The sequence below is a fragment of the Anabrus simplex genome, chromosome 1, assembly GCF_040414725.1.
Source record: "Anabrus simplex isolate iqAnaSimp1 chromosome 1, ASM4041472v1, whole genome shotgun sequence".
NCBI classification, from domain to species: domain Eukaryota; kingdom Metazoa; phylum Arthropoda; class Insecta; order Orthoptera; family Tettigoniidae; genus Anabrus; species Anabrus simplex.
In genome coordinates, this window is record NC_090265.1 from 1,747,938,961 (window position 1) to 1,747,960,392 (window position 21,432).

Below are 21,432 nucleotides of genomic sequence, written 5' to 3' on the forward strand. Positions count from 1 at the left end.
GCAAGGGAAATTAGGAAGAAAAGAAATACTATGGATGAATAGTCTGAAATTATTGGGCAAATAATTCTTGATTAAGTTACACACATTTCCTTTGGATTATTTTCTTGTCTACCTGATTATTTTCTTTTTCCTGTTAAGGGCCATTGGATTTTTAAGAAAATTCTTAGACTATTTTGTACCTTCAACAGGAGTCACCATCTCTGCTTCCATTGCCACCTGTGAACATCCGAAGGAAGCGAAATGCAGAGCTAGAGGATTATGAAGAAGAGACCAACAACGTCTGGGACGAGGACACAAATCGGGCACGTATGAGTAGTGCCAGTGCACGGAGAAATCGCCGCCTGCGAAATTCCTGCCGTCGTCGTCCATTATATGTGGACTTTGCTGAAATCAACTATGACTCCTGGATTGTTGCTCCGGATGGATATGAGGTAGTGAAGGAGCTCTTCTTTATTGGTTGCCTTACTTAAAGTATTACTGGCCTCATGCTCCTCTGTAACTCACAGGGTTGGACATCAACATTCACTGTTACATGTAAAATTTGTGCTAGATAAGATACACGCAGGGCAGGGTTTGAGTTCTCCTATTTCACGAGCCTCTTACTTGTTAGACAGATCCTATGAACCAACTGGGGGTGTGATAGCTGAGTGATATTGTCAGTGGCTTCTCGCCAAGATGGCCACAGATCAAATCTCAGCCAAAGCATGCAGGACTTTTGGCTCCCAGAATGCCAAAGTTTGAATCCTGGCAGATCCTAGGGTGGAATTTTCACCTGAAAAATAATCAGAAAGGGTATCTGAACTTGAACCCTCCCAAAACATAATATGAGCCAGGGTGGTTGCAGCCACCTCAGAAATAGCTGGGATAATAATAATAATAATAATAATAATAATAATAATAATAATAATAATAATAATAATTGTGCCGTACCCCCGGCAGGATGACCCAAGGAGAGCGGGCCAGGGATCTGGATATAAATGTAAGGTCCAACCCAGAGGATAATGTCAAGTCCCAATTCAAACAGCTTGACAACAACTTTATTCATAGACAATGTAAAACAAACCAATTCGGAAGCGCACGAAAATCAACATAACATAACTAAAGAAGGGTTTTAACCCGTTTCCATTTCTCATCCTTGTAAAATATAAGAGGAATTCCACTCTTCTAATAAAAGGTTTAACATAACGTAAGCTGCGCACCTTGGTACCAAATAAATGTCTTACTAATCTCTACAGCGCTACAACGTATATACAGCTCGCCAGTTACAAGGTAAGGAAAACTCTTCTATCAGTGAACTCACAATGACACGCGTACTTCCCAACTACACGTCCAGAACATTCTGGAATCTCTCTTTCATGTTACAAGAAACGTACAACACTTTAAGTTACTTTACGTTACTTTCACAAAATATCTCGGCACCAAGCCGTTCCTGATCAATTACAACCAGATACATGGCGTTACATAACTGTACAAGTTCCTAGTTCCTCCCATCATCCTACCAACACATAGCAAGCCAGTAGATCTTACCTCCCATGCCCCTCTCACGGTCCTCGGTTCGACCCAAGAGTAGTGCTCTCCACCAAGAGCAGCAGGTAAGTGAGACGGTCCACCGCCCGGCGAGGCACACTGGCTCGCCGGGAGGGGTAGGTCCCGATACCAACGTCATCACGCCCCTCTCTCGGAGAAGCCGGGAGGGGGTAAGTACACGCGAGGGAGCATGGCAGACGATCGACATACGAAAGAAATGCAAATACGGAGGGACGCCCCAGGACGGAAAGAATTCCTTGTCCATGGAGCCATAAGTGAGGAACAGGGAGAGACACATTTATTACACAATCAATGCCTAGGACATTCAGAAATACGCACAATGATGGTAGTAAATTTTCCATGAGCTCGCTAGGAGCACAGCACAGGTACCAAGTCCTTTAAGGCGGGAGGAGACCAAACACACGGTTCAGACCTCCCCCCCAAAACACCAACCCAGGGTTGACCAAAGTGTTTTCCTTACATAAAGATCAGCCGCATAAAGTTCATTATCCTGGATACTTGCTGGATATACAATAGTGTTCTTGCTTTACAATAAATAACTATATACAAAAGTAACATCTTGCTGCACATAAAAATGAAGAACCAAGTCTTTGCCCAGATAATATATAAAATTAATACTCTTGCTGTTCACCAAAATGACGTAGTGAGTCCAAGATTATCTCTGAATTTACATTCTTGCTGTACATTAAATGAAATAGCGAGTTCTTGCCAAGATTAGCACTGAAATTACTTTCTTACTATACACCATAATGAAGTAGCGAGTCTTTGCCAAGCCTATCTCTGACTTTACATTCTTGCTGTATCAAAAATCACTTTCTTACTGAACACCACAATCAAGTAGCGAGTCTTTGACAAGTATATCCCGGGATATGGCAACATTCAGTTCAATGAAGATGTCCCCAGCAATCGCCAGGGGAAAGGTGGGCCATCAGGGCCGGCAACCATCATAGCTGGGATACAACCCAACCAAACATTGAGCGGCATGCATGCAGGACAACGGCCACAGTAGCGGACCGTCTCGGAGCCTCCTTAGGCAACTCAGACGCTGGAAATCCCCATCCTTCTCGGTAGCCGTAAGACACGGCGGCTGGAGTCAATGATCGCCAGGAATCGCAGCCACGAGGGGCCCTTCTCATGGAGCAGTGGGCGTAGGTGGATACTCCAGTCCACTGTAAAATAAAGCAGAAGGCCAGCAAAGATGTCGAAAGATATCCATCCACCGGTACAGGGTACCGGGGGCCAATGCAGTGTAGGGGACCGGACCGGGGGGCATGGGAGCAGTACGGGTGCGATAGGACTCCGGGAGGACTCACATTAAATCATTCATAATAAATAAATAATACATCCAGATTTGTTTTCCTTAAAAAAAGAAAGAACAAACTTAAACTAACTAAGGGAAGAGCATATCTCCGACAAGAATGGAAATGAGTCAAAACTCTCCGGATAACCAAGTTAAAGCTTCATACCACATGAAACCAAGGTACCCGTAGCTGAAACGCTAAGCAGGCTTTACTTGCGAAAGATGAACTCGGAAGACTCTCTCCGTCTCCGGATCCTTTACCAACAAGGTGACCGGCGTTAAGAAATCAATAATTTCATACGGTCCTCGGAATCTAGGAGCGAGCTTCCCGGAAGGCACGAAATTCTTAACAAAAACATTATCTCCTACAGCGAGATCGGTCGGTCGGCGCCCCTCATTGTAACGTTCTCTCTTCTTCTCATAGGACACCTTGAGGTTTTCCTTAGCCTTTTTCCAAATGGCCCTGATGTTAAGGGGGTCAATCCTCTCTGGTAACAGTTCATCAATGTTCCAGAGATTACTGAGTGGAGAGTTGGGAACGAAGGAGAACATAAGAGACACAGGAGAAAACTGATGCGCTTCATGTACAGCAGAATTAAATGCGAAAGCCAGCCATGGCAACGAAGTGTCCCATCTCAAAACATCGTCATGATGGAAGGCGATGAGAGCGGCCCGCAAATTGCGGTTGACTCTCTCTGCATAAGAGGGTTGGGGGTGGTACGGGGACGTTGTCACATGCGTAATGGACAGGCTAAAGCAAAACTTTCTGAACAATTTCGACGTGAACGCCCTCGCATTATCGGACACCAAGTACTGGCTCGGACCAAAAGAAGAAAATATGGTTTTTAAACACCTTATGGTGGACTTCTGCCGTGGCTAACCTCGTCGGAAAAAACCAAGAAAAACGAGTGAAGCCGTCGACACAAACAAATATAAATCTATTGCCATCCGTCCTTGACTTGGGGAGGGGTCCCACATAATCTATAAATAGACGTTGCATGGGTCGCGTAGCCTGGGTAGAAGACAACAGGCCGACCCGAGTATTAAGGGCAGGCTTGCTCATCCTACAAATCTTACACGCTTTGACCATCTCACGGACTTCAGCATCCAGCCCCTTCCAAATAAAGGTTTCGCGAATTTTCTCCCTGGTCTTAAACACTCCCAGATGACCAGCCAAAGGAGTTTCATGGAAATATTTAAATATCATAGGTACTAATACCGACGGAACAACAACTTTCATCTTGTGATCAGAGCGGGAGGGACAGCAAAGAACACCATTTCTTAACACATATGGGTTAACAATCTTGCCTTCTTTCAACTGCTGGACAATAGGCCCTAAGATAGGATCTTCCACTTGGAATTTTGCAAGATCATGGTATAACAACGGGGCATCAGTCAAGATCGCTCCAGCCAGGGGTAAAGAAGTTAGGACCTCAGGGTCAGAAGAGTCATCATCCTGAATAGGCTGACCAGTGAACATGCGGCTAAGCGAATCGGCCACAACATTGTCCGAGCCTCGAATGTGCCGTACATCGAACTGAAACGCCGATATTCTTATGGCCCATCGAGCTAGACGGCCCGTTTTCCTAGGTTTACCCAGGACCCAGCTCAACGCTTGGTTATCGGTTTCAAGCTCGAATTTTACATGTTCTAAATACATTCGAAACCTCTCTAGGGCAAACAACACAGCCAAACCCTCTAACTCATAGACTGAATATTTACTTTCAAGAGGAGTCAAGGTCCTGGAAGCGTAAGCAACAGGTCGCCGGCCCAGGTCGGATTCCTGCATTAAGACAGCTGCAACCGCCGAGGCTGAAGCATCGGTCTGAACAATGAAGGTTTTGGAAAAATCGGGCATCGCAAGTATGGGAGCATTAGTTATAGCCAACTTCAGATCCTCGAAGGCTGCTTGTTGTGAAGTACCCCATTCAAACTTCACCCCTTTACGCCGGAGGGCGTTAAGAGGCCCAGCACGCTTAGCAAGGTTAGGGATAAACTTACGGAAGAAGTTTACCATCCCGATGAAGCGGGCGACGCCTTTAACGTCCTGTGGGGGTCTGAACTCATCAATGGCCCGGGTGCGAGACTGGTCGACTGAAACTCCATTAGATGACACTATATGGCCTAAAAAGGACATCTGCGGCTTTGCAAAGGAAACCTTCGACAATTTAACCGTCAGGCCAGCGTTACGCAGTCTAGACAACACTTCGCGCAGGTGGTCAAGGTGCTCCTCAAAGGTTTCCGAATAGATGACGACATCGTCGAGGTAATGATAAAGATAACTGAATTTAATATCCGAAAACAACTGATCTAGAAGCCTACTAAGCACCGCAGCGCCAGTGGAAATGCCAAAGGGCAACCGACAAAATTCGTAGAGGTTCCAGTCGGTTGCGAAGGCTGTCAAATGACGGGACTCCTCTGCCAAAGGGATTTGATAATATGCCTGGTTTAAATCCAGGACGGTAAAATACCTAGCCTTTCTGAACCACGAAAAACAGGAATGCAAGTCTGGGAGCGGAACAGATTGCAATATCACCTTCTTATTCAATGACCTATAATCCAAAACTGGACGGTAACCTCCCTGAGGCTTAGGCACGAGAAATATGGGTGAGGAGTAAGCGGACGTGGAAGGCCGAATTATTCCCTCCTGCAACATGTTATCGATGATCTCCTTCAATGCTCGCATTTTTGGGGGAGAAAGACGATAGGGCGGACTCCTAACAGGAATAGAATCTGAGACCTCTATCTTGTACTCCAACAAGTTAGTCATCCCCAATTTTTCCGTCAGAACCTCGGGAAAGGCATCACACAACTCCCTAATGCTCTTGGCCTGACCCTCGGGCAAATGGCTAAGATCGGAGCCCTTTTCGTCCTCAGAGGGCACCACGGCAAAAGAAGAACTCGAGTTAGACCGCAATACAGGAATCCGAACATCACGACAAAATTTGAACCAGCAGGACCCTTCCTGTATATCCAAAACCAAGCCTGAGTAAGCGAAAAAATCAGATCCAAAGATTACAGGACACGGTAAATCTTTGGCCACATACAACGGAAACTTCCACGAAAAATTAGCAACACGAATCTTACACTTCACAACTCCCAAGACTTCAACTCTAGAAGAATTAGCAGCCACACAGGAAAAGGAAACCGGGTGGACGACGGGAAATTTACACACAGATTTATGCAGACCAAACCACTTCTCGCTTACAAAGGAAACAACACTTCCAGTATCTAAGAGTGCCGTCACTGGCTCATTATTAATCTCGGCCTTGACAAATGGAGCTACCCCCTTATTCTCGGTCGTTATCTGCAAACATTCGGCAGGACAGGATGACAAACGTTCACCTGGAGTCGTACGATGATTTTGACTAGGCGACGGCGAATTAATGAGCCTGTCCCTGGCCTTTTGCCGGTCTAGTCAGATACCTTTCGGCCCTTTCGTGCAATCCCTCGCTACATGACCCGGGGTCCCACAGCGAAAACATACAACCTTCGAAACCCTAGGCGGCCCCTCGGTACTCGAACCACGGCTAGGCCCTTGTGCCTGAAGAGATCGAGAAGGGCACTTATTACGGAGATGATCAGACGCGCCGCAGCCAAAACATATTTTTAACGGGGCGGGTTTACGAGTAACAGCACGCTCAGATACACCCCGGCCAGAAGAAGGACCAGGATCGCGAAGCGAGTCGGCATGTCGAATGCCCTCCGCCGAGACGACCATAGCTTCCAACTCGGCAAAGTTACGAGGCTGAGACACAAAACACAAGCAAGAACGATACGACGGAGTAATCCCTTCCACGATAGTCGAAACCACCTGCTCCTCCGTATAATCAAGTGCGAATACCCTGGCATAAAATTTAATGTCAGAAATAAATTCTGATAAGGTCTCATTTAAACGTTGCACACGAAAGTAGAATTGTTGCACCAAAGAATTAAGAGCCCTAGCGGGGATAAAGTGAGTTAGTATATGGGCATGAAACTGATGCAACGATAATTGTTCCGATATAGCATTAACAATCTTATCAGAAAGAACTCCAACAGTATGCGGATAGATCACCTGTAAAATTTGTGCATGCGTCAACCCAAATACTTGAGCGTGATCCAAGAATTCGACAAGAAAACGAAGAAATGCAACCACATCACTCGCCGAATTCACTGAGTAGCGCGGGCTGTCCTTCAGCATGTTATTCAATGGGTGAGGAATACTCGAAAATGGTGAAACCTGCGGCGACAAAGGTGGCTGTTGCCTCGTAGTCTGTTTTGAAGAACGCTCTAAAGATGAGAAATGCGGCTCGAGGGAAGTTCGCTGCCCGTCAGGCCCAAGGTCAGGAGTGGGTTGGTTTAACTCGCCTACCACCGCCGCAGTGGAAGGTAACACTGGCTTAGTCTTGATAGACGGGTCAGCTAGCCAAGTCTCAACTTTCTCTAAAAGCGTAGAAGATTTGACCTGTAAATCCTGAACCTGATTTAACACCTCCTCTTTTAAGTCTAATGACAGCAAATCACCTACACGATGAACATAATGCATCAAACGACCCTGCACTCTCTTAAGTTGATGGGGCGAAGCGACGTCGCTCTCCAGAAAATCCATCACTGAGGCGATATCAGAGAGGTTAGTCTCAATAAGGGATACCGAACTCGTGACCTCGCTTTCGGTATAACAGGGCGCTGAGACATTCCGATGTAAATTGTTCCTCAACAAGAGTTCATCGGCCTTAACTGTCCCTTTCGATTCCAAATTACGTATTGCTAACTCATACAGCAATTCCTCCTTCCGCAAGGCTCCCGGATAAATAATGTCGCGAGCAGACATCGTGTAAATGATACAACACACAAGGCAAAATTACAAGCACCGAGACGAGAGAGCTCTGGGAGCTCAAATTTCGCAAGCAAATGAAAAAAAAGGAAATCCAGATCGAACCACGCTCCTGGCTGCCACCACTATGCCGTACCCCCGGCAGGATGACCCAAGGAGAGCGGGCCAGGGATCTGGATATAAATGTAAGGTCCAACCCAGAGGATAATGTCAAGTCCCAATTCAAACAGCTTGACAACAACTTTATTCATAGACAATGTAAAACAAACCAATTCGGAAGCGCACGAAAATCAACATAACATAACTAAAGAAGGGTTTTAACCCGTTTCCATTTCTCATCCTTGTAAAATATAAGAGGAATTCCACTCTTCTAATAAAAGGTTTAACATAACGTAAGCTGCGCACCTTGGTACCAAATAAATGTCTTACTAATCTCTACAGCGCTACAACGTATATACAGCTCGCCAGTTACAAGGTAAGGAAAACTCTTCTATCAGTGAACTCACAATGACACGCGTACTTCCCAACTACACGTCCAGAACATTCTGGAATCTCTCTTTCATGTTACAAGAAACGTACAACACTTTAAGTTACTTTACGTTACTTTCACAAAATATCTCGGCACCAAGCCGTTCCTGATCAATTACAACCAGATACATGGCGTTACATAACTGTACAAGTTCCTAGTTCCTCCCATCATCCTACCAACACATAGCAAGCCAGTAGATCTTACCTCCCATGCCCCTCTCACGGTCCTCGGTTCGACCCAAGAGTAGTGCTCTCCACCAAGAGCAGCAGGTAAGTGAGACGGTCCACCGCCCGGCGAGGCACACTGGCTCGCCGGGAGGGGTAGGTCCCGATACCAACGTCATCACGCCCCTCTCTCGGAGAAGCCGGGAGGGGGTAAGTACACGCGAGGGAGCATGGCAGACGATCGACATACGAAAGAAATGCAAATACGGAGGGACGCCCCAGGACGGAAAGAATTCCTTGTCCATGGAGCCATAAGTGAGGAACAGGGAGAGACACATTTATTACACAATCAATGCCTAGGACATTCAGAAATACGCACAATGATGGTAGTAAATTTTCCATGAGCTCGCTAGGAGCACAGCACAGGTACCAAGTCCTTTAAGGCGGGAGGAGACCAAACACACGGTTCAATAATAATAATAATAATAATAATGAACAGCAAGTAATAGAGACAGTATCAAACATAGGACAGTTGCTGATAATAGGATTAAACTAAATTAATTTTGAGTATTTAGACAAAAGAATATTACTGAGCTTTATATTTTAAGCTCTATTTATGCTCAATAAATTATTCTTTAAACATATTTCTCACTCTCAGGAATGTAAATTCTCCTCATAAGACATTTACACCCTAGTTTCTTCCTATTGATTACTCATATTGATCCACTGGATTCCTTTTGTGTTTGTCCTGTGTCACTTTTACGACCTGTATTCATATTTTTTTTTTGTCTCTTCCCTTTCCTTGTGTTTATCCTGTGTACTTCCTCTCCCACACTTCCGAAATCGAGGCTGAAAATCTGTCAAGATGGTGTCCCAATGAATATTGAAGTCTGCTCTCCTGATAAAATTGGGAAGCAGAAACAAGTTTGTTGGGTGCTCGGAAGAACTGAATGTGGAACGGCGATTGTTGAGGAGAGAGCCTATATATTTGAAGCTGGCAGTGTACGAAAAGATGTGGAGATTGTCCTTTCCCTTTTGTTTTCGTGTTTGTTCTTGTATCCTTTTTTATTGCTCCCACTTCTGATGTCCTGTCAGTGAGTTTATTCTATTTTGTCATCTTCCTATACAGGATGTCCCTAAAAAAGTTCCAATATTTACAGAGATAGCATGCAACAAACAAAAGGAAAAATGGTCCTATAAACATTGGTCACAAAACCAATATCTTCGGAGTTATGATCCGATACCACTATCTTCAATGATCACCATATCCTTGATCTACTCTCCATTATGTGCGGTGAGGCCAGAGAAGAAAGACAAGAAAACAAATTACAGTACTGCAATGTCACACCGAAACCTGTGCCATTTGAGCACTACCATGCACCTGATGAAACAAACCTACCTAATATGCGACAGCAATACGGTCTGCAGTACGCAGCGGAATATTGTATTGTTGACTAGTGTATTTCATTCTTGCATCACCTGTACAAATGCAGACACACGATGCACTGCATTGATTCAGAGTGCAAGATATGTCCCTCCTACATAATAAGACCATAACACAATATGATAATAGGTTACAGGTTATTAACTTCATATTTGGTCCATATTGTCAACCTTAATGGACTTGTTAAATTACAGAGAAGTCCAACCTATACAATACAAGTTCACAATGTTTATTTTATATACTCAAGTACATGTTTCGTTCTTCATAGACATCATCAGCTTGAGTTCAATCATTGATAAAGTTAGAATCAATGTACCATTGTAGGCAAGGTATATACAAAGTTAAAATATTCTAAATGTACACCTACATTGAAAATTAAACATTAAAATACATCCGCAAGTTCTTACTACACATCACATACTACACTAAGAGTATAGTTCTGATGAGAACCTCCTTCATAGTACACATCAGATCATATACCACTTGTTCTTTGAATAAATGAAACATCTCTAATCTTATAAGATGTAATTTTATAACACGATACAAACTTGTGAATGTATTTTAATATTTAATTGTCAATATAAATGTACATTAGAATATTTTAACTTTGTATATACACCTTGCCTACACTAATACCTCGATTCTAACTTTATCAATGATTGAGCTTCAAGCTGATGATATTCTCTACGAAGAACAAAACATATACTTGTATTATACATTGAATGGCCAAAAGTCATGGGAAGACACTGAAAGTGATGTTAATAATGAGCAGGGTATGTATAGGTACTTTAAGGCAGAAACAGGTTCCAAGAAGGACATATCAGGAATAATTAATGAACAAGGAGAGTGTGTGTATGTGAGGATCTTCAAAAGGCAGAAGTATTCAGTCAAGCAGTATATACTATGTACAAGATGTATTACGTACCCATAACAACTTACGGAGCAGAAACTTGGACAATGACAAAGAAAGATGAGAGTCGAATACAGGCAGCCGAAATGAAATTCTTGAGGACTATGATACAGAAGAGTAGAAGAGACAAAATAAGGAATGAGAAAATCCGGGAAGAAATGGGAGTGGAAAAAATGAATGATAGAATAGAGAAGAGCCGACTAAGGTGGTTTGGGCACATAAAGCGAATGAGCGACGAAAGAATGCCAAAAAAGGTGATGGAAATGCAAATCCAAGGAAGGAGAGGCCGTGGAGGACCACGATTGAGATGTAAGGATACCATCCAACGCAGCATCATAGAAAGAAACCTGGACTGGGACACAGTATTGGAGGAGGAGTGGTGGAAAGACCGAAGAAAATGGAGAGGAACCATATTTGCCCCTACCCGGCTACAGCTGGATAAAGGGAAATGATGATGATGATGATGATGATGAGTATATAAAGATTGTTGGTTACAAGGAAAATGTCCAGATTGAGGAGGTGACTAATGCTAAAGTAATATTAAAATTTACATATGATAACAATGACATTTACTATAAGATACAAAAGTTGAAAAATAGAAAAGCGGCTGGAATTGATAAGATTTCTGGGGATATACTAAAGACAATGGGTTGGGATATAGTACCGTATCTGAAGTACTTATTTGATTATTGTTTGGTTGAAGGAGCTATACCAAATGAATGGAGAGTTGCTATAGTAGCCCCTGTGTATAAAGGAAGGGGTGATAGACATAAAGCTGAAAATTACAGGCCAGTAAGTTTGACATGTGTTGCATGTAAGTTTTAATTATTTATTTTTTATATTTTTTAATGTTATTTGCTTTACGTCTCACTAACTACTTTTACGGTCTTCGGAGATGCCAAGGTGCTAGAATTTAGTCCCGCAGGAGTTCTTTTACGTGCCAGTAAATCTACCGACACGAGGCTGTCATATTTGAGCACCTTCAAATACCACCGGACTGAGCCAGGATCGAACCTGCCAAGTTGGGGTTAGAAGGCCAGCGTCTTAACTGCCTGAGCCACTCAGCCCGGCCATGTAAGCTTTGGGAAGGCACTTTCTGATTACATTAGACATGTTTGCGAAATTAATGACTGGTTCGATAGAAGGCAATTCGGTTTTAGAAAAGGTTATTTCACTGAAGCTCAACTTGTAGGATTCCAGCAAGATATAGCAGATATCTTGGATTCAGGAGGTCAAATGGACTGTATTGCGATTGACCTGTCTAAAACATTTGATAGGGTGGATCATGGGAGACTACTGGCAAAAATGAGTGCAATTGGACTAGACAAAAGAGTGACTGAATGTGTTGCTATATTTCTAGAAAATAGATCTCAGAGAATTAGAGTAGGCAAAGCTTTATCTGACCCTGTAGTAATTAAGAGGGGAATTCCTCAAGGCAGTATTATTGGATCTATATATAAGTGTCTGGAGTAAAGGAGTGGAATTAGATGTAAGGCTTTTTGCAGATGCTGTTATTCTCTATAGAGTAATAAAATAAGTTACAAGATTGTAAGCAACTGCAAAATGACCTTGATAATGTTGTGAGATGGACAGTAGGCAATGGTATGACGATAAACGGGGTTAAAAGTCAGGTTGTGATTTTTTATAAATAGGAAAAGTCCTCTGAGTTTTAATTACTGCATTGATGGAGTAAAAGTTCCTTTTGGGGATCATGGTAAGTATCTGAGTGTTAATATAAGGAAAGATCTTCATTGGGGTAATCACATACCATAAATGGGATTGTAAATATAGGATACAGATCTCTGCACATAGTTATGAGGGTGTTTAGGGGTTGTAGCAAGGATGTAAAGGAGAGGGCTTATAAGTCTCTGGTAAGACCCCAACTAGAGTATGGTTCCAGTGTATGGCACCCTCACCAGAATTGCTTGATTCAAGAACGGGAAAAAATCCAAAGAAAAGCAACTTGATTTATTCTGGGTGATTTCCGACAAAAGAGTAGTGTTACAAAAATGTTGCAAAGTTTGGGGTGGAAAGAACTGGGAGAAAGGAGATGAGCTGCTCGACTGAATGGTATGTTCCAAACTGTCAGCGGAGAAATGGCGTGGGATGACATTAGTAGACAAATAAGTTTGAGTGGCGTCTTTAAAAGTAGGAAAGATAACATATGAAGATAAAGTTGGAATACAAGAGGACAAATTGGGCAAATATTCATTTATAGGAAGGGAAGTTAGGGATTGGAATAACTTACCCAGGGAGATGTTCAATAAATTTCCAATGTCATTGAAATCATTTAAGAAAAGGCTAGGAAAACAACAGATAGGGAATCTGCCACCTGGGCAACTGCCTAAATGCAGATCAGTATTGACTGAGTATTGACTGAGTATTGATTGAGTAGCTACTCTGCGAGCTCTCAAAACAGCAGCAATACAGTGAGACATCGACTCTATAAGGGTTGGAATTGTTCTGGAGGGATCTGGAGCCACGCATCTTGCACTGGTCCCCCCAATTGGTCTTGTGTAGTTGGTGCGGGGTTCATAGAGCATACACCAGCATTAACAGCATCGCATAAATGCTCGATTGGATTAAGACTGGGGGATCTGTAGGGCCAACTGGAGTGCTCTTCCAACCACCTGTGTGCCACCACAGAGCAGTGACATGGCGCATTGTCCTGTTGAAACATGGCATCTCCATCAGGGTATTCTAGGGCCAGAAAGGGATGCAGATGGTCTGAAAGAATGTCCACATAACGTGCACCTGTCACCGCCCCCTGTAGGTGGACAATGGGACCTAACTGCGACCATGAGAACGCCGCCTAGACCAGAACTGAGCCACCTCCCGCCTGGACACAACCTCGTTGACTCGCAGGATCCATAGTTTCATGAGGCTACACCACACGCTCACGCACCCATCAGCTTGATATAACTGGAACCGGGATTCATCCGACCATACCACACACCGCCACTGTTCCATGGTCAATTGCCGATGTTCGCGGGCCCATACGTGTCGTCTAGCTCTGTCTCCAGGTGTCAGCAAAGGGACACGAGTTGGTCTTTGGCTGGTGAAGCCTATGTGGTGCAGTTTGATGTAGCCACAAAGTCGCACACAAAATGCCGTCAATTGTGTACACTGTTTTATTTACAAGTTATTTACACAAATTCTATACACACAAACTAATAAGCTGCCATCATAAAACAAAACACTACTACAAAGAATCAGAAGAAGACTGCAACAGATGCATGTCGACTACCAACCCAACAAAACCAATTCACATACTTGACTTCAAACACTCAGCTGACAACTTCCACACAAGTCTCCTTAAAGAAACTCCCCTCTACTCCCAAGACTGCCTCTTTATATACGTTGCCTGGCCGGGCTTCTAGAAGAATATGACATAACATGCTTTCTCATAAATTCTAGTCTCCAATAGCTTATTTGCAACGTAAGGAAGTCTCTACACAATGCGAGTCGCACATTGTATTGTTCCAGACTATTACTGTGTGTTGCACAATATTGCAGTGGATTATACATCAAATATACAGGTGTTCTCACATTAAATAAACTCATTAATATATATACAGCAGATGTTTCATGACATAACCTCACAAATAATACAATTGTCTGTAAATAATAATAAAACTAATACAACTTCATAGCCATAACTCGAAGTAATAATAATAATAATAATAATAATAATAATAATAATAATAGTTGGGGGTTTTTGCCTGTTCCCCTATCGGACGCGTCCCAGGTGGCAGATCGGGGGACTCGCCGGACTTGAGGGAAATAAAATACCTCTCGTGGACCAAAAACCGGCACAGCCAGAAAACATCTTGAGGCAACCTCTGAGGCTCAATACCTTAGTTGTAACTATGAGATTGACAAAGATTAATCTCCCCATTATCTTCAACTTACTAGCATGATGGCAACGTCAGTTAATGATACTACTACCCCAGGCCCTAGTATTCATACTAGGTTTTCTCAGTCATCGGATTCTGGGGGACCGAGAACAGCATGCGGGAATGTATCGGAGCTTCCTAAATCTCTTCGCCCAAAGGAAAAACATTTTATTGGCACTTTAAACATCAACACGCTTCGCAAAATTGGAAAGTTGAAGCACTTAACAGACACATTAGACCAACTCAACATCCAAATTCTGGCACTCCAAGAAACTAGGTACAGTGACAAAAATCATTTTGAATCAGGAAACTATAGAATTTATAAAGGTAAACCAGCTACCCTCCTCCCTAACAAAATATTACAGTTTGGACTGGTTTTGCAGTGAGAAAAAATATCACAAATTTGGTATTATACTTTACATCTCCTTCTGAAAGAATTTCGCTAATGACAAATCAGGAAACAAAACTTATACACTAATCAATGCACATGCACCTACAAACAATTACAATCAAAAGACCCACAGAAGGTAGATGACTTCTGGGAATTACTGGAAGAAACTACAGCCAAAATTTCAAAACATCATGTCAAAATTCTGCTGGGGGACTTCAATGCACAAATTGGCAAAGAGAAGAAATTTAGGACCACTGTAGGACTTTACCCTGCTCACAAAAGAACCAATAAAAATGGAGAACGTTTAATTGGCTTCTGCGAGAATTTCGATCTAAAATTGATGTCAATCCATTTCCTGCACTTCCACAAAAGAAAATGACATGGAGATCCCCGAACATGCATTTAGGAGAATTTCAACTAGACCATGTGGCTATTTCCAAGAAAACCCAAAAAGAAATTATGAACGTTAAAGTCAAAAAGGGAATTATTGACTCCGACCACCACCTATCTCTTGTTAAAGTAAAGTTTCAACCCAACAGGAAGAAAACCAAAACAATCAAAAACCCAAAAATAGACCCTGAATTTCTGAGACAGAACTCAGACAATTTCCTTGCAAATATCTCCATTGATGCTCCTTCAAACTGGCTAGAACTCAAGGACACACTCTTGAAAGCTTCACAAAACATCAGCAACCCCCCAAGGAAATGCAAACACAGGTGGTGGAATGACACCTGTGACAAGGCCATAGAAGTCAGAATTAGGTCCTGGCTAAACTGGAGTTCCCATAAAACTGATCAAAATCGTGATGAATTCTTCAAAACACAGAAACAAACCTCAAAAATCATCAGATCTGAAAAACGAAAATATGATCAAAACAGACTGGCAGAAATAGAAGAAGATTTCAAGAAAAACAATACACGGAACTTCTACAGAACATTCAGAGAAGAATTATCCAATTACCCGGCACCTAGCAGATTCGCAAAGTTCTTCACCAGGTCGCGCTCAAAGACAGACCCTCTAGACAGCGCAGAATAAACATCTTTTCCAAACAAGAACGAAAGGCAAGATGACCTATTCTGACGACCTCCATTTTTATCAAAGGAGTCTCCAAAGAACTTTTATTTGTGCTTATTGTCAATGTTTTTCTTTTCAGTTCTTTATTTATACAGCTGAAGAGGACCACTAAGTGGTCGAAACATGTCCTGTAAGTTTTAATTTTATTCAATTTTGCCTGAGGCATTAATAAAGTATCGATTAGGTGGTTATTTATACTTGCTTCTTCTGTGAATCTCCGAAAGAACAATTCACTTATGATAAACCAACACCTAATCCAGATTCAGAAACCCCAACATTACAAGAAGTTAAACAAATAATCAGAGATTTAAAAGACAACAAAGCACCAGGAGAAGATGGAATAATCGCTGAAATCTTGAAAATTGGTGGTGACAAACTGGCCCAGAGTATTCAAAAAATCTTACAGGACATCTGGTTTTCTGAAGAAATTCCGGAGGATTGGAAATGTGCATTGATTCACCCACTTCACAAGAAAGGAGACAAATCAGATATTAATAACTACAGAGGAATTTCTCTCCTCTCACTTGTATATAAAATCTTCTCTAAAGCTCTACTTAATAGATTAGAGAAACAAACAGACCACCTGATCGGAGATTATCAGGCTGGATTCTGAAAAGGGAGATCCTGCGCAGAACAAATCCTAAACCTAAAAACCATACTACAGATTCGCAAAACCAAACAAACAGTAATCACCTTTGTTGACTTCAAAAAGGTGTATGATTCCATAGATCGGCAGACCCTGTTCAACGTACTAGAGGAATTTCAAGTCGACAGGAAAACGAGGGAATGGATTAAACAAACTCTGACCAACACAACATCAAAAGTTAAGTTCTTGGGAGAAATTTCTGAACCGTTCGAAATCAGAACTGGTGTCCGACAGGGAGATGGACTATCCCCACTACTATTCAATTTAGTTTTGGAAAAAGTGATTCGTGAATGGAGAAAAGAAACTAAAGGTATAAACATTGGCAGACTTCTTAAAGACAAAATTCACCTTGACTGCTTAGCTTTCGCAGATGACCTTGCGATCCTTTTGAACAACAGACAAGAAGAAATCCAATCCATAGAAAAATTGAATGAAATAGCCGCAAAAACCGGACTTCAAATTTCATTTGAAAAGACGCAGTTTATGGAAGGAACTAAATCAAGATTCGACAATCAACCATTAATCACCAATTGTGGAATAATTTCCCAAATAGACAAATTCAAGTATCTAGGTGAAATTATTCAGCCAGCAGGGTTAAATCAGGAAGCTAACAAAGAAAGAACTGCTAAACTGCAAAGGGCTTACAAAATCACATGGAACAGATACAACAAAAGATGCATAACAAAAAATGCAAAATTATGACACTACAATACAGCCATCAAAACAGAGGCAATTTATGCATCTGAAACACTGATCATTGGCGGCAGGTCACAAATGAAAAGCACTGAGAAACAAGAGAGGAAAATTCTCAGAAAAATCCTAGGACCAAAGTTCGAAAATGGAATTTGGATGAAAAAGAAACCACACGAAATTTTTCAATTCACAGAAAAAATCACAGATACCATCAGAAAGAGATGACTAAAATTCTACGGACACCTACACAGAATGGATAACAACAGGCTGACAAAGAAAATTCTAAATCTAGCTCTAACCCTGAAAATCCACAACAATTGGTTAGCAGAAATTCATGAAGATCTACAAGAAATGGGTATTGAGGACGAAACCATTCAAGATAGAATGAAATTTAGAAGCTTAGTAAACAAACATAAATTTGCAGAGAAACCAACAAAAAAAATTCAGGCTGGACAGAAACACACAGAAAGGAACACACTGAAAAAATGAAGAGATATTGGGAAGAAAAGAAGAAGAAACATTGTGCAAAATAAGTTCAAACGCGCTCCACAGTTGGGCACAACGAATCAAAAAAAAAAAAAAAAATAGATAGATATTTCCATTATTTACCCACGGGTTGGGCGGTGATCTGATTCACAGTAGCCCATCGAGCGCCCAGTATGGTTCTGCGGAGGCAACATGATGTCCGTTCGTTAAACACCTGTGGTCTTCCCGTACGGCGGTTTACGCGGGTGGTAACATTCTCTCTACGATAATGAAGGTCCACCCTCGATACTGTTGACCTCAGAAAACCGAATTCACATGTAATCTCTGCAATGCTATGGCCCATGCACCGTATGCCAATGATCATCCCACGTTCAAAGTCTGCAAACTCGCGACGTGTTGACATCTTCACGACAATGATATCTGTGAAAGACTGCTCAGCTACGCCGCAGCTAGTCACAGTGGTCTGAGGTCATACACAGCTCATTTTCTAATGAGACACTTCTTCCCGTGACTTTTGGCCACTCAGTATATAAAACAAATATTTTATTGTATAGATGGGACTTTTCTGTAATTTAACAAGCCCATGCTGGTAGGCTTACGACCAGTGTTTAGATAGGAACATCTTTCTGTCTTCTGTTGCATACGACCCACCATAAATTATTGGAAGATTGCGATCATTGATAGTAGTGGTAGTAGACCATATCTGCAAAGATATTGGGTTTGAATTATAGGACCTTTCTTCCTTTGTTTGTTGCCTGTTGCCTCTGTAAATATTGGAACCTCTTTCAAGGACATCCTCTATATTACTTAATTGTCATTTGTTTGTTCCTTTCATATGTTCCCCTATACTCTACTTCTTGATCTGTTACAGGCTTTCCAATGTGCAGGAAAATGTTTCTTTCCCGTCAGCGATCACCTGTCTCCAACAAAGCATGCAATAGTACAGACACTGGTGCACAGCATGGTGCCTGCGAAGGCTCCTCGGGCTTGCTGTGTTCCCACACGTCTGGAGCCGATCTCTGTCTTATATCTGGACGAAAACGGAGTGCTGACCTACCGCTTCAGCTACCGGGACATGGTTGTTGCAGAATGTGGCTGTCGATGAATCGCGTAACGTGGTCCTGCAGCAGTTTTCAAAACAGCACATGAATGTTAATGGAAGTCAGATTGTTCTATCATAACTGATTAAAGAGCAACTGAAGATTAGGAATATCTTGTAATATCTGAAGCCTCCTCTTTTCAGTTTCGATTCAGTTAATTTATAACTGTTGGGTTCTTCAGTCCACTGAAACTAATTTTGAATAATAAATTTATAAACTACCTGAAAAAAAATGTATGGTAACAGTATTCATTGGGGTAATCACATAAATATGATTGTAAATAAAGGGTAAAGATCTCTGCACGTGTTATGCGGGTATTTAGGAGTTGTAGTAAGGATGTAAAGGAGAGGGCATACAATTCTCTAGTAAGACCCCAACTAGAGTATGGCTCCAGTGTATGGGACCCTCACCAGGATTACTTGATTCCAGAAGAGGAAAAAATCCAAAGAAAAGCAGCTCAATTTGTTCTAGGTGATTTCCGACAAAGGAGTAGCGTTACAAAAATGTTTCAAAGTTTGGGCTGGGAAGACTTGGGAGAAAGGGGATGAGCTGCTCGACTAAGTGGTATGTCTTTCTAAAAGAATGTTTTTTTGAGAGCCCACCTTTTCAATACATTATGTTTTTTATTGATTTACATAAATATTTTTACATTATTGTTATGCCTTAAGCAGGACATGTTTTGCCTATTCCTTAGGCATCTTCAGCTGCTGTTCCTACTACCTAACATCAAAATAGTCGGGATCCTGTTTCTTTTTTTTTTTAATCTTAGGTAGTAGGAACAGTGGCTGAAGATAACTAAAAAATAAGCAAAACCTGTCCTGATTGACATAATAATAATAATAATAATAATAATAATAATAATAATAATAATAATAATAATGTAAAAATATTTATGTAAATGAATAAAAAACAATGTACTGAAAAGGTGGACTCTCAAAAAAACATTTAGAAAGATATACGTTGCTCAACACAGACCTACAATGAGATTTATAACTTGTAATAAGTGGTATGTTCCGAGTTGTCAGTGGAGAGATGGCGTGGAATGACATTAGTAGACGAATAAGTTTGAGTGGTGTCCTTAAAATTAGGAAAGATCACAATATGAAGACAAAATTGGAATTCAACGGTAGAAATTGGGGAAAATATTTGTTTATAGGAAGGGGAGTTAGGGACTGGAATAACTTACCGAGGGAGATGTTCAATATATTTCCAATTTCTTAGCAATAGTTTAAGAAAAGGATAGGAAAACAACACATAGGAAATCTGCCACCTGGGTGACTGCCCTAAATACAGATCAGTAGTGACTGACTGATATTATACTTAAAAAGAAACAATAAAAATAGAATTAAATGTTTTGCCCTTGAAAGTACATCATCAGATTCTATCAAATCACACTAAAATATTTCTTTTAAAGTACAAACTTTTATGTTTAAATGTTTAGGAGCTTGAAATCTGGAACTTATCTTATTGAAGTCCTCTTTTCTCTCCAGCCTAGCATAGAATGGCTATTACTTCCCTTTTCCTGAGTTTATCCAGTTTTCTTCTTATCCAAAAATTCCTGCACCAGTACTGAAGCTCTATCAAGATGGTCCCTCAATAAGTGTTGATATTCACCCTCCTGATGAGGCTACGAAGCAGAAAGAAGCCGTCAGGCGCTGAGAAGAATTTGAATGGAGGGGGAAAGAATCGAATCGAATCAAAATCAAAATCAAATCAATCATCTGCATTTAGGGCTGTCATCCAGGTGGTGGATTCCCTATCAATTTTTTACCTAGCTTTTTCTTAAACATTTTCAAAGAACTTGGAAATTTTATGAAATATTTCCCTTGATAATTTATTCGAATCCCTTACTCCTCGTTCTATAAATGAATACTTGCCCCAATCTGTTCTCTTGAATTCCAACTTTATCTCCATATTATGATCTTTCCTACTTTTAAAAGCTCCACTCAAGCTTATTCTTCTACTTATGTCATTTCACACCAACTCTCCACTGACAGCTCAAAACATACCACATATTACATGTGATAAATATAATTTTTGATCCGTATTGATGATATTTGATTGGAATAATAGCAATAAGTTAATTTATTAATTTGACCACCTAATCAATACAATAAGTATTAAAGGTTGCTAGGAGAAAGCAACAAGGAACTTAAAATGGTGCCTTAAGGTATAAAAGTGACACCATTTTAGCCCCATGCTAGAGACAACGAATGACAACAGTAAAGCATCATTCTCTAATGGTTCTGATAATAGGTAGCCACGATTCACTGAGGCTGTAGCCTGTATCGCGGTTGAAATTATCTGGCTCTTTACGTATTTCAACCGCCTCCCTGATAATTCTTGGGCGATATTGCTTTATAGGGCAAGAACATCCACTTCTTGGAACAAGACATCATGATGAGGTGTTAAGGCATGATCAGCAACAGCTGATT

The 21,432-nt window shown here is 41.4% G+C and overlaps 1 protein-coding gene across 1 annotated transcript in view; it reads left to right on the plus strand.

Moving 5' to 3' along the window:
* Positions 1–19,207, plus strand: part of LOC136858742 (bone morphogenetic protein 10) — a 59,646-nt gene extending 40,439 nt beyond the window's left edge. Inside the window, exons 4-5 of the mRNA XM_067138501.2 lie at positions 189–431; positions 18,769–19,207. Of these exons, the coding sequence (XP_066994602.2) occupies positions 189–431; positions 18,769–19,002 (477 nt within the window). The 3' untranslated portion in view covers positions 19,003–19,207. The remainder of the gene's footprint in view (positions 1–188; positions 432–18,768) is intronic.
* Positions 19,208–21,432: the final 2,225 nt, after the last annotated feature.